At 41.3% G+C, this 13,775-nt stretch overlaps 1 protein-coding gene across 1 annotated transcript; it reads left to right on the top strand.

Annotated features, from left to right (window-relative positions):
- The first annotated feature begins 9,409 nt into the window (after window positions 1-9,409).
- On the top strand, window positions 9,410-12,813 carry Id4 (inhibitor of DNA binding 4). Its single transcript, XM_020179848.2, has 3 exons — window positions 9,410-10,314; window positions 10,693-10,750; window positions 11,329-12,813. Exons 1-2 carry the CDS (start codon window positions 9,874-9,876, stop codon window positions 10,735-10,737), a joined length of 486 nt encoding a protein of 161 aa, XP_020035437.1. The 5' UTR covers window positions 9,410-9,873; the 3' UTR covers window positions 10,738-10,750; window positions 11,329-12,813.
- The last annotated feature ends 962 nt before the right edge of the window (window positions 12,814-13,775 follow it).

Here is a 13,775-nt window from a genome sequence, read left to right as displayed (position 1 = left end):
CAAAACAAAATTAGGTAAAAATTTCATTTCTATTTATTAATGCCTGGCTTACATCTTGACCAATAGAGAGCTTATCTTTTGTTTTCAAATTATAATATGACTGTTGCCACAGACTTCAAAAGAAAACTGGTTTGAACAAGGGGACTAAAATGCTTTGGGCCAACAGAAGTAAATATGAGGATTAGATGGTATGCAGAGAGGACATAAACTTCATTGCCAAATTGTTTGTACCTACATTTATGATCTGGTTGCAGGAGATGATTGAGCAAGAAAATAAAAATGTGAAAGAAAGGAATAGGAAGTTTAGTCTAGCCATGAGCCCTGAGCAGAGAGAAAGAATCATCACAAGCAGCAGAATGACTGACACAATCCCAGCCTTGTGTAGGTAGAAATTCCTATTCTTGCTAGGATGTCACCCTAGCAGATTGTGCCAACCTACCTGAGCAGCCAAATGAACACTTATTATATAAATAATTCTCTTTATTGACATATAAAAAAAGGACAAGGAAAAATTGGTCTTATCACTAAGATACTTTGACTTTGTGGAAAGCCAAATACATACCACCATCCTGATTGTTTCGGTTGCTATTAAAAAAAAAACAAACTGAGACTAGATAATTTATAAAGAAAAGAAATTTATTTCTTACAGCTCTAGAACCTTGGAAGTCCAAAGTCAAGGGGCTGCATCTGGTGAGGACATTGGCATTATTGGGTCCCACAGTGGGGGACTCATCACATGGTGAGGGAACTCACCAAGGATGACCAATCTGGCTTTTATAACAGACCCACTCTCATGATAATTAAATCACTTCTTTGTTATCTCATTCATCTATTAATCTGTGAATGGATTAATCCATTCATGAGGGCTCTGCCTTGATGACACAATCACCTCCCAAAGGTTTCACCCCCCCCCCACCATTAGCATATGGCTGAGGATTAAGTTTCCAACACATGAATTCCAGAGGACACACCCAAAACCATAGCACTGACACAGTCTGAAAATAATTGTACACTAGCATATCAACAAATGCAAACTGTTGTGTAATATGTAATGTTGAGATGAAATGGGCACATCAGATATGATAAGGACACAGCAAAAAAGTAGAAATAATAATTGTAACAAGACACTTAATAAGTTATAGCACAATTATATAAAAGAATATTATGCACCCATAATAACTATGACACAGACAGGTAACTATTGTCTGGAGAATATTCATAATATATGAAGTAAAAAATTAGATTTCTAAGAATAAATACTGTCACTATAATTTTTGTTCAAGAAACAGTATTCATACACATATTATTCAAATGAATAACAGGTTATTTCAAGATATGCGTTCGTGGATGGTCTTTATTTTCATCTTTATTTTTGTATTTTCTGATTTTTTTGTAATATGTACATACTTTTATTACAAAACAGAAAAATCAATTCTATTATTTTTTAAGCAAATACATTTGGAGAATTAATGATAGATGGCTTCCTGGATGAAGAAGCCATATGTCACTAAGTCCTACAATGTTTTTTGGTTTTGCTTTTTTTTTTTTTTAATTGTTGTGCTGGATGGGGGTACATTATGGCATTTACAAAAGTTCTTACAATGTATCAAATATATCATCCTTGAAATCACCCCCTTCATCATTCTCCTTTGTTCCCTCCTCCCCCCACATTCCTGGAATAGCTTCAACAGGTATCACTTTTTCATTTACACACATGTGTACACAATATTTGCACTATATTCACTCTCTCGCACTCTTTCCTCATCTCCTCCCCCTTCCCACTGGTACCAATCCCCTGAAAAAGCTGATGATTGCATTAGGAAAAGGGTAAGTGGAAAACCCTTTACATCAGAAGACCATCATGAGATGAGGAAGAAAAGTACAAATTAAATGTAAGAAAATTGAAGTTGCACATTTGAACTGAGGCAAAGAAACCAACAAGGGAGAACCTTGAAGATTCACTCCTTCAGGGTTCTACACGTGCTATTTCCACTACTTGGAACACCTTCTACCAAATGAAGTCATCTTTTAACATTCAGTTCTGGTAATTCTTCATCTAAGAAGTTTCTTTTGACTCAGGTTGTGGTTTTTGCCCCCCACTGTGCCCTAACCATGCCTGTATGCACAGAACACATTATATAGCATTAATTCATATTTTTATTTGTTTAAGCATTTTCTAAACAGCAAGATTCATAAGGGTAAGAAAGAAAATTTTAAACACAGTTCTATCATATAATGGATGCAGAATGGATGTTTGTATCAGATTAGCTTGAATTGACTTTAAATCGATTAAAACAGTTTGTGAAAAGGATTGGTTAACAGAGGGTCCTAAAAACGGGGCTGAAGAGTTAGGTTAAATAGAAGTCATAATATAGAGGTTTTAAGTATACACAACATTAGCATATGAAAATGGCTTTATTAGATGCTGGATAAAGACAACATTACCATTCTTTCAAGTATCTTTTCAGAGATTAGAGTTGACAACATTGGAAGGTGTCAAATTTTGTGTATTACTGGTTGTAGATTTTGGATAAATGTAGAATTGATTGATGACTAATGTTAAAAAACATTTACAACTGAGAGGCTGAGATTAGCAGGATATCAGTTCTAGGCCAGCTCGGGCATCTCCAAAATAACCAAAAAATGGGTTGGAGGTGCGGCTCAAGTGGTAGCATGCCTGCCTTACAAGTGGGTGAGTCCCTGAGTTTAAACCCTAGTACTGCAAAAATAATTTTTTTCATCAAGTTACTTTTATTTCATATAACCCTAGTCTTATGCCCACAGAATAGGTTGATGACAACATATTTTGTAGTTTTACAATGTCTTGGTAGCTGCCATGTTTTTCTTGATAACACTTATTTTACTCATTTTAAAACATAATGTAAACAGAGAACCCGTACCTTGATGTTGACTTAATGAAGAAGATGTTTTTTAAATGGTAAATGTGTTTACATCAAACCAAGTATTAATGTCTTACCAAAGTTTTATTTTGTCAGCTACATTTTTGTAAAAAGATATTTAATTAAGGCTTTTAGTATATAAAGATTATGCATTTGATTTAATTCTACTCAAGGGGAAATAGTTTTACTGGAATTCCTTCTAAAGAATTGATTTTGCTGAAATCAGACTATTTTAACATAGAAATACCAATACTGCTAAAGTTCAAAATTAAGCAGACCCCTGTTCCTTTCATTCTGCATCTTTAACTTATTTAGGGATTTGCTGCACATGTTTTGCTAGTAGAAAAAATGTACTACTTGGACTACTGCACACATAAATGAGTTTTCATGTAATTCATCTATTTTACAAACATTTTCCACTGCACATACAAAATTCACTGACATTGCCTTCTGTACAACAACCAATGACAACTATGTCGGGGGTCTACAAAAATGTCTCAAAAGAATTCCTCTTCAGGGAAAAATACTGTTACTGTCTTGAACATTGTACCAGTTCTTCGGAACCATGACCTAGATATCAACAAAATGGTAAAGTTTTTTTCTCCTAGTAAAGTTGGATATATTGAGATAGACCTGCATTCAGTATCCAGTTCTAAAATGTGAAACAACTTATTGTTTACTTAGTGTCTTTACTCTAAGTAATTAAACTACATTTAGGCATGAGTTTCCTATGTTTTAGAATTATTTTATATTCTCTTTAAAAGAAAGGGAAATATGAGCTGGGTATGTGGCTCAAGTGTTGGAGTGCCTGCTTAGCAAATGCAAGGCCCTGAGTTCAAACTCCAGTACCATGAAGAAAGAAGAAGGAGGAGGAGGAGGAGGAGGACAAGGAGGTTATTTTTGAGATAGGGTCTTGGTTTTTGCCTGTGTTGGCATGGAACCATTGTCCTCCCAATCTTAGCTTCCCACGTATCTGGGATGACAGATGTGAGCCATCAACACCTGGAAAGGCTTATCTTATCCACCCAATGGGTATTTTCTCCAAAGCACCTGAAATCTGGGGTAGTCAAGGCAGTGGAGGCTACAACTGGAGTGAAGCACAGAGGCAAGTGTGCAAAACATGGCTTAAATAGTAGCGCAAGGGAAAAAGCATTTCAAATCATTAGATTATGTCCTCCTTGGAGCCTTGAATCCATGTCAAACCAATACAGTCTGAAACAGGAGGATGGATGTAGTTTTAGCATAGGCTATTTACAGCAAGTAATGGGATGTGTTCATGGATAGCCATGATAGTTATTAAATCAATATATGTCTTATGCCTGCTATGGAGGGCATTTTTCCACCATTCAATTAATGCTGTGATATCTGATTTTCAGCAACATGAGGTAGAGCGAATAAGATAATGAGCACATCCATCCTCATGCCCTTTCATTTCTTCATGCCCTTTCATGCCCCTTCTTTCACATATTCTTCCTTTTCTTGAAAGAGTACCTAGTAGTCAACTGGATGCCTACGAGTAGCATGGGTGGATCTTGTATATATTTAACATCTTAAGAAACTGGCAAACTCATTTCCCAAGTAGTTTTACTCATTGTATATTCCCACCCATCAGCAGTGTGTGACAGTTTCAGTTGTTCCATATAATCACCAACACTTAACATGTTCAGTCTTGAATTTTAGCAGTTATAACAGATATGTGGTAGTATTTCATTGTAGCTTTGATTTTTATGCCCCAAATGACTAATGATGCTAAGCATCTTTTCATGTACTCATCTGCCATTTTTATTTCTTCTGTAAGTAGATTGTCTGGTCAAGATTTTTGCCCACTTTTTAAATTGGGATGTTTATCTTCTTTTTGAGTTTTGAGAGTTCTTTGCATAGCCTATGTATAGATTCTATTTTATTTGTTTATTTATTTTTAGTGGTGCTAGGTATCATGTATGCTAGACAAGTGTTCTATCACTGAGCTACTCCTAGCCCTTCTATGTTTTGCATATAAGTCCTTTCTGGAAGTAATTCACAAACTGATTCTAAAAGTTAGGTGAAAATGCAATACACCTAGCATAGCCACAAGGCAGAACAAAGCTGAAAGACCAATGGTCCAACATTATCTGATTTCAAGACTTATTAAAATAATCACCCATGTGGTTGTGTCATGAAAACAATTAAATAGTCCAATGGAACAGAATTTAGAGCCAGAAGTAGGACCACACATATACACAACCAATTTTTGACAAAGGTGTAAACTCAATGAAGTGAACACAGGTCAGTCTTTCAACAAAGGCTGCTGTAACAATTGAATCAAAATGTGAAAAATATCAACTTCAATCCATATCGTGTACCACATGAAGAAAAAACACCCTCAGAATGATCATAAACCTGTACAAAATATAGAAAACAAGGACTAGTCACATAATTTCTGGTTTCCAGTGCAAAATGAAAATGCAGATTCTTTTGTTCAAACATTACTAATAATTTCAAGGCGGAAATAGCAGGACAATACACCTAGAGGGGGATCCTTCCAATTGTAGGACTCAGTATAGTCACAGAAGTTATATGTCATAAAACCAACCCTTGCCTAAAGTATAAAACTTCTTTTATAAGAAAACATTCGAGAAAACTTTTGTTGCCTTATGTTATGAAAGATATCTTAGGTAGATACAATACCAAAAGCATGATCCATAATAGGACAAATTGATAAGCTGGACTTTCATCAAAATTCAAAGCTTCTCCTCAGAGTTTGCAAGTGAATGAAAAGACAAGCCACAGATTGAGAGATAATACTTGTGAAAAATGGCAATAAATTTTAACATTGCCCACCTGTCATGTGCAATTTTTATATAGAGACCATATAGTATATATTTACTTAAATGTGTATATATCACATACATACCTTACAAAGTACATATAAATTTGTCTTCATTTCACATACCAGAAAGATATTAAGAACTCAGTTTAATAATACATAAAGAATAAACAAAGAAGCCAAAACTGGAGCCCAGGCTGTCTGACTTCAAAACTCATGGTTTTTGTATCTCTTAAGGTAAAACAAATGCCATTTCTCATTTTCTGGATTTACTGTGTCTGAAAGAGATCTTTTTAAAAGTCACCTACTTTTTAATTAAACAGGCTAACTTTAAAAACTCCCGAAAAAAGGTATTTTTCAATGATCACATTTACCCAGCCATGTTCAATATAATGTCCTCTTTCTCTAAGCCTTTTCTAAGACTGAGCCCGCCAAGAGGTTATCAGTGTTTCCTGGACTAGTATCAGCAACCCAAAGGCAGCACAAGTAAGTTTGTTAATGCCTAGCGCCTGATAAAGCACCCTTGAGCTTGAACTGTCACATTGCTTCTTTTGGAGCAAGGGACATTCCTGCTGCAGAGTACATAATGGTTTCTTATGCCCAGAAAAGAATGCATGTGCCTCCTCAGTGACCACTTACGTCTAGAGATTGACCAAAAGCATGGGAACACATGTTTTTCTGTGTGTCTGAGCCCACCCACTGGTTCCCGGCAGGCCTTGGAGAAAGAAGTATCAAGTCCTAAAAAGGCATGTGGGTTGAATAGCACAATATGCTTGGATACCCTTGCTTCGTGTAAACACAGGGTGATTGTGAAATCTAAGAGCCTGGGTGTTGCAGTTCAGCAAGGGTCTGATTGGCATTTAGAAGGCCTCCCAAGAGAGCGTCACACATCTCTTTGTTTGGAGGAGGGGTGTATACATGACCCTGGTCCCCACGGCTTCCTTACAATTCTCCTATGAATGTTTCATCCCAAGTTCTCACTAAGGTGCATTCTGAGTGTCTCTGACACTCCCATGGCAATGAACTGTGGGCTAACTCATCTCATTCTTTCAAGTGTGAGTAAAGTACTTTGATATAAAAAGAAGAATCACAGAAATACTAAATTTCCTTTTCTGTGCAGTAGAAATAACATAGTTTATAAGGTTTACCCAAAATCTGGTAATTGCTGAGTAAACTGTTTTGAACTGTCTGTGCCAGGAGTCTTTCATGACTTCACCTTTGACGTCATGTAAGTGCTTATGTCAAAGAATACAAAAACATACGTTGTGTAGCCTCAAGTACGCTCTGGTTTCATGAGCCATATTCTCTAGTGCATTGTATAACATTTTGCGTAGTACTTCAATTTTTTAATGTCTCCGTGCCTTGCAACGTTTAAGACGAGGAATACAATAATTGCCTTTGCCTGCTCTGCCGACAGGATTTGGGACTCACATTTCTTCTGGGTTTCCTTGATTAGGGGGCGAGGTACATTCTTTTGAATGCTCTGCCCTGCACAGTAACTCCGCCTTCCTAACTTTAAGCCGGTCACACAGACCACCTTCAATAAAACCCGAAACTTTGGTGTTTAGCATTTGCTACACCCAGGGTGTGGCTCTCTGACATTTAGCAAAATTCAGAAAGATTGTGAACGTATTTAAAACTTAAATCTTACTTTTAGTCAAGTTAGCATACGTAAACTTTAATATGTGGACGTGCTCTGGGCATATTAGCACAATTAAATTTTGTAAAACAGAAAAATCTTGGGTTTTTAATTTGGAAGCCGTTTTGAAACTCTAGGTAAGAGAAAAATCAATAGAATGAAACATCTGTACGTATACCCACTCACATTTTCATCTGCGCTGATATGACAGACGCCAAGATGAGAGCCACTGGGGCTGCCTTCTCCAACTTTCTATCTAAAAAGCATAGTATTTGCTCTGTGCATATTAAGAATGTATAAGATTATGTCTGTGTTCAGGAGAAAACCCTCTGCTGTGTTTTGTAAATCTGATTTTCTTGGTAAATGTGGATGAGCCTATCTATGTCCGCCTGTAAGTAAATGAGAATGGCATTTGTTGCCAAACAATTATTAGAGGCAGGAACCTATCAGGATTAGAGAACAGGAAGGTTATTGCCTCCACCCGCAAAACCAGCATTAAATAGTTGCTCCTCATTTCATCAGGAAAAAGGAATGTGCTCTGGGGAAATAATGCAGTTGTCATAAAGTCTCCACACGGCTAAACAAAATACTTGCCTTGTGCAGGTATTTTAGTTCTGGGAAGGAGGTAGGCAGGAAGAAAATAAAGCCATACAGGCAGTAAACAGGAAAAAAATGAGGTCCACATCTCTTACTCTCAATTATCAATTAAAATGAAGGTAACAATTCATGTCATGTATGGAAGGGAGAAAATTCTTGGGTTAATTCATCTCCAAGCGTGTCTAAAGATGGGAGGGGTTGCAGGGTGAAGACACTCAAAATTCATTTCCCCGTTGAGAGTTTTTATGCTCATTTCTCATCTGAAGGGCTAATTTTTTCCCCTTAAGGGTACACACAACGTCCCACCAGAGCTCATTGTGCACCTTTATTTTGAACCCTTGTAGGACAGCCTTTCCCTTGGAAATGTAACACAAAAACCTTAGTGAAAAGGCTTCTTCTCCCCCTTCCCCAGCGCCCCCCCCCCCCCAGCCATGAGGCCCCAGATCCCAGAGACTGGAAATGAGACTCTTTTAATGCTTTGTGGCCAAAGGGGAAGACACTGGTCAGTCTTATCACTTTACTTAAAGCGAGGCACGCTAACTAATTTGTGAGGCGGTGAGCTAATGGCTTAAATTAAGTTACAGGTATGAATTTTACATAAAACGGATTAATATTATATGTCATGGCGGAATTTTAAATATTCCGTGTCCATGCATTTTTAATCTTTGCGTGTTCTAATTTAACGTGCAAAGCAATTGCATTTCTTTAGCCCACTTTTACATCTACATGAGTAAAGGAAAAAAAAACACCACCACTGTGTTGTTTTATTTATATGTCCCTTCTGTAAAAACCCTGCATTTGATTTGGCATTCTTTTGCTTTTTTCTTTTCTCTTGCTAAGCTTTGCATTAAAAAAAAGAAAGAAAGAAAAAGCAAGAAAACGGAAAGTCTACACATTCTATGCCATCATGGTTTCAGCAATTGTGAAAAGGCGAATAATGAAACGGAAGGGGGAAATACAGAACGAACGTGCCTTTCAGAACAGCGTGTCTTTCTTAAGGCACTGGAATCCCAGGGATGGAGTGATGGCTGGCAGAGTCCCCGGGCTGTGTGCTATTAAGAATGGCAGAGTATCCGGGAGTAAGGCCCAGAGCTCCCTCCGCAGACTAGACCGAAGGAGAGTGAATTCCAGCCGCACATTCCCGCAGTTCTTCGCAGGAACTTCTCCCTCTCTTTTCCCCTCCCTTGGGCACACACCATCCTGGCTCGACTCCCACCCAGCTCTTTTCTCAGAACCCCTACCCACAGCGTTGACGGAATGGAGTGCCCTTCCCATTGGCTCGAGCGTCATTCCCCGAGGTGGCACTGCCCTCCTGATTGGCTGGCCACTCCCGACCCCCCGCCCATCCCTCCACCAGGGTTGCCCGGCTCCCCGCCTCCCAGCACCGCCCGAAGCCCCCGCCCTCGCCGCCTCCCTCCGCGCAACCGCCTGCGCGCCCAGCCGGGCTCTGTTCGACTAGCGCTGCGACCCGGCCCGCGCGCTGGCCCCTCCCCCGGGGCGCACGGCTCTATAAATAAAGCTGCGCGGCGGGCTGGGCCAGAGCTTAGTGCGGGAGGCGCGGCTGTGAGTCAAAACTCAGAGTGGGGGATCTCGGGTTAGGGGGAGCGCGGCGGCGGCGATCGGGCTTAGTCGGAGCTCCAAAGGGAGAGACTAGGCGGCAAGGGTGGGCTACTTTTCTTCCGGTGCTTTGATTTTTCTTGCCTTTTGGTTCGGGCCGAGTGTCGCCCCCAGAGCAGAGATCCCCTCGCAAAACCCGAGCGACCCTCCCGTCAATTGTTAGGCTTGGGATCGTCGGGAGCGTCGCGGAGCCCCTAGTGAGTCGGGCGCGCAGGCAAGGGGAGCGAAGCCGACCGCGGGCGGGAAGCCGGAGCTTGCCTGTCTCCCTTGCACGCCCCAGCAGGTCCGCTTGCGCAGGGCGCAGGGTGCGCGCGATGAAGGCGGTGAGCCCGGTGCGCCCCTCGGGCCGCAAGGCGCCGTCGGGCTGCGGCGGCGGGGAGCTGGCGCTGCGCTGCCTGGCTGAACACGGCCACAGCCTGGGTGGCTCGGCGGCAGCGGCGGCAGCGGCGGCGGCAGCGCGCTGCAAGGCAGCCGAGGCGGCGGCCGACGAGCCGGCGCTGTGTCTGCAGTGTGATATGAACGATTGCTACAGTCGCCTGCGGAGGCTGGTGCCCACCATCCCGCCCAACAAGAAAGTCAGCAAAGTGGAGATCCTGCAGCACGTTATCGACTACATCCTGGACCTGCAGCTGGCGCTGGAGACGCACCCGGCTCTATTGAGACAGCCGCCACCTCCCGCGCCGCCGCACCACCCGGCCGGGACCTGTCCGGCAGCGCCGCCGCGGACCCCGCTCACTGCGCTCAACACCGACCCGGTGAGAGGCCGGGAGCGGGCCGGGGGTGGACGCCACAGGAATCCAGGAGGGCGGTGGCGGGGTGGCGGGACGCGGGAGCTCCCTCTTCTTCTCGGGGCAGGATCGGGCTAAGAATGACAGTCCTCTCCTTCTCCCGGTGCCCACAGTAGCGGGCAGCCGGCTGGGCTGGGCTAGTCCAGTCCGGGAGAACGTGCGGGGCGGGACTAGGGGCTGTGCGCCTCCCGGGCTGTCAGGTCCAGCGGAGGGGTCTTTCTGGGCTGCACGCTGGGGTGGGGACGTCAGCGCGCCAGCCTGGTTTCTGAGGACGAATCCAGGGCGGTGAGGAGAGCGTTGTTTGCTCTTACTAATCTTTCCCTTGGTGTTCGGTTGCTGTTCCAGGCCGGCGCGGTGAACAAGCAGGGCGACAGCATTCTGTGCCGCTGAGCCGCCTGTCCAGGTGAGCGCACATTTCCCGTCTCGGGTGGCCGATCACCAGAGACGCCCCTCTCCGGGGGCTTCCGGTGCCAGGCACCGCGGTGTTCTTTGCCCCCAGCATTTGAGTGTAAACTCCCAGGGAAGAGGACTGCCTCTCTCCCTGCCATCCAGTTGACTGGTGAATCTGCACTTTGCTTTACAACTGGGGGCTCGCTCTCAATGGAGACGGATCAGCTCTTGTCCCCGCTGACCTTCCCCCGCCCCTCAGCCTCCTCCTTTCCTCTGCCGGTCATAGGCGGGCTCTCTAGGTCCTCCCTACCCCCCGAAGGAGGGCACACTCGTGAGGGTGGAAACTACCCCGATGTTCCCCCGCGCAAAGAGGGACGTGGACAGGACTCCGGAGTGGGGCTCCTTGCCGGGCTTCCCCCCGAGCCCGCATTTGCGGCTCCGCGCTTGGCCGGGCCGCGGGCTGCGGGAGTTGTCTGACCTGGTGGTTTGTTTTGGGTTGTTGATCAAGCATGTCTTGAGTTTGGTCGGTGGCGCCAGTTAGTCTGCAGCGAGAAGGTTCACACACCCCCTCTATTCATTCCTCTTCCACAGGTGTGCGGCCGCCTGAGCCCGAGCCAGGAGCACTAGAGAGGGAGGGGGAAGAGCAGAAGTTAGAGAAAAAGCCACCGGAGGAAAGGAAAGGAAAAAAAAAAAATCAGCAAATCTAGGAACGTTTCACGTCATTCCAAGAGAGAGGGAGAGGAAAGAAAAATAAAACTTTCACCTTTTTTTTTTTTTTGCACGTTCATAAACATTCTACATACGTATTCTCTTTTTTTGTCTCTTCATTTATAACCGCTGTGAATTGTACATTTCTGTGTTGTTTGGAGGTGCAGTTAAACTTTTAAGCTTACGTGTGACAGGACTGATAAATAGAAGATCAAAAGTAAATCCGACTTCAGAAGGCTACATTGTGACCAAGGAGCTCAATTTTTGTTTTGAAGCTTTACTAATAAACCAGAGCATTGTAGATAATTTTTCTTTACATCTATTGTTTAAAATAGATGATTATAACGGGGCAGAGAACTTTCTTTTCCCTGCAAGAATGTTACATATTGTATAGATTACTGAGTGACATTTCATACCGTGTATATATAGAGATGTTCTATAAGTGTGGGAAAGTATATGCTTTAATAGACTACTGTAATTATAAGATATTTTTAATTAAATATTTTTTGTAAATATTGTGTGTGTTTTTTTAATCTATGGGAATATTTCTTTTGGAAAATTATTTTTCAGCTCAATTGCAGAGCTCTTGCTATCTTGAATGTCTTTTCTGTTTGGCCTGACTTTTAATTTGTTTTTGTTTTACTCAGTGTAGTAGTCTCGGAAGTAACAGTTATAGGTAGTGATCTTGCACGACTGCATGAGATGTTTAATCACAAAATAAACTTGTTCTGAGTCCATTCAAATGTGTTTTCTTTAATCTAGACTGAAACCTTTGTATTTGAAGTGTACATGTTGAAAATAATATCTTACCAGTTTTTAAGTACAGGGTTTTATAGGATAATATATAAAGAGTGTTTTTGTTTTTTTAACTGAGGTCAAATAGATTCCGAATGACTTTGCATATAGGATGGGGAAATGTTTGGATCCTTAATGAGTTTACAAAGTCTGCTGTTTTATCAAAGTGAAAAAAAATTGCTGTCACGCTTAATTTTACACTAAAGCATAATGTCATGAAGTTTCATATCTGTACAGATTATTTAAATCATAGAAATGAAAAATGTTCTCTGCTTGCTACCAAAGGACAAACTCTTGGAAATGAACATTTTCTGCTTTCCTTCCTCCAAAGAATAATAGGCAATAGTGGGAGAAAAAAAAAAGGCGTAATTGCAAATCCTTCAAGCAGGGATAAAAGTCGATCTTCAAACATTAACTTAAGTAGACCAAAAATTCAGATGACCGCATCTAGATTATTTTTTTATAAAAATGATTTTCAATATAGCTATGTCAGTTACCACTAAGCTACTGTCCAATCTCTTGTGATGTGTAACTTTTACATGTGAAAATTAAAGTAGATTTATCTGTCTTGTACTGTGATTCCTGGTCTCATTTATTTAAAAACTTACTATTTATTTTTTAAGATCCTCCAAAGAAGGTAATATTTTCCAGGTTAGATAGAACCATCAGAGTTTGTGAGCATTATACATTCAATGTAATGGGTCCTTTACACACCAGTTAGATGGAATTTTTAGAGTGAGAATTAAGTAGGATTTAATTGGGTGCTTTGTAAATAGTCAACTGTGTGTGTAACGTGGTCTGTTTGATTTTTAAAAGGAAAGGATTTGTTTCAGATTATACAAGAATAAAAGTATTATAGACTCAAGGGACTTTTTATGAGGTCCAAGTCAAATATTTATATGAATATGAAATATCATGGTCCCTAGTATCAGCTAAAGTGGCAATGTCTCAACAGAGATGAACAAAATTAAGGCTAGCAGGTTTAAAATTGATCAAAGGGTTGAAAAATTCTGCCCTATTCCCACATATTTTCCTCTTAGCTCTGGTCTTGGGTATTTTTAGAATGTGATGTTGAACCTTATAAAGTCAAAGGGCTGCTTATTAAGATGAGATTTATGTTTATTTTTCATAATATCCATTCTTGTCACACATCAAGAGGAAAACACTAGAACACTGCTGGAATTCCAAATTTGAAGAATTCTAACGATGGCATTCTTTGTTATTAAAAAGGGCACAATTCCTCCTTTTTATTTGGCAGTTCAGTGTCAGTAGGAAGCATGTCACATGTGCGCAGTTTGTTGGAATTATGCGTTTGTCTTGCCTGGTTGCTGAAGCCTACCTAAGCTTTTGGGCAGAGTTTAAAACTTACAAAGTTGAGCTCTGAACCTCAAAACAAATGGCTAGAGACTTGATTTTTGAAGAGTGATGTGGCACTTAAATTTGTATCGAGGGCATGAAAGAATCACTGAAAGAAAATACTATGTTTCCAAGAGCTGATATTTTTCTCTTTTCAACCAACATTTGATGCCCTTAAA

Source organism: Castor canadensis, chromosome 8, assembly GCF_047511655.1.
Source record: "Castor canadensis chromosome 8, mCasCan1.hap1v2, whole genome shotgun sequence".
NCBI lineage: Eukaryota > Metazoa > Chordata > Mammalia > Rodentia > Castoridae > Castor > Castor canadensis.
Note: the sequence above shows the minus strand (reverse complement) of the source record. Positions and strands in the feature narration are given on the sequence as shown.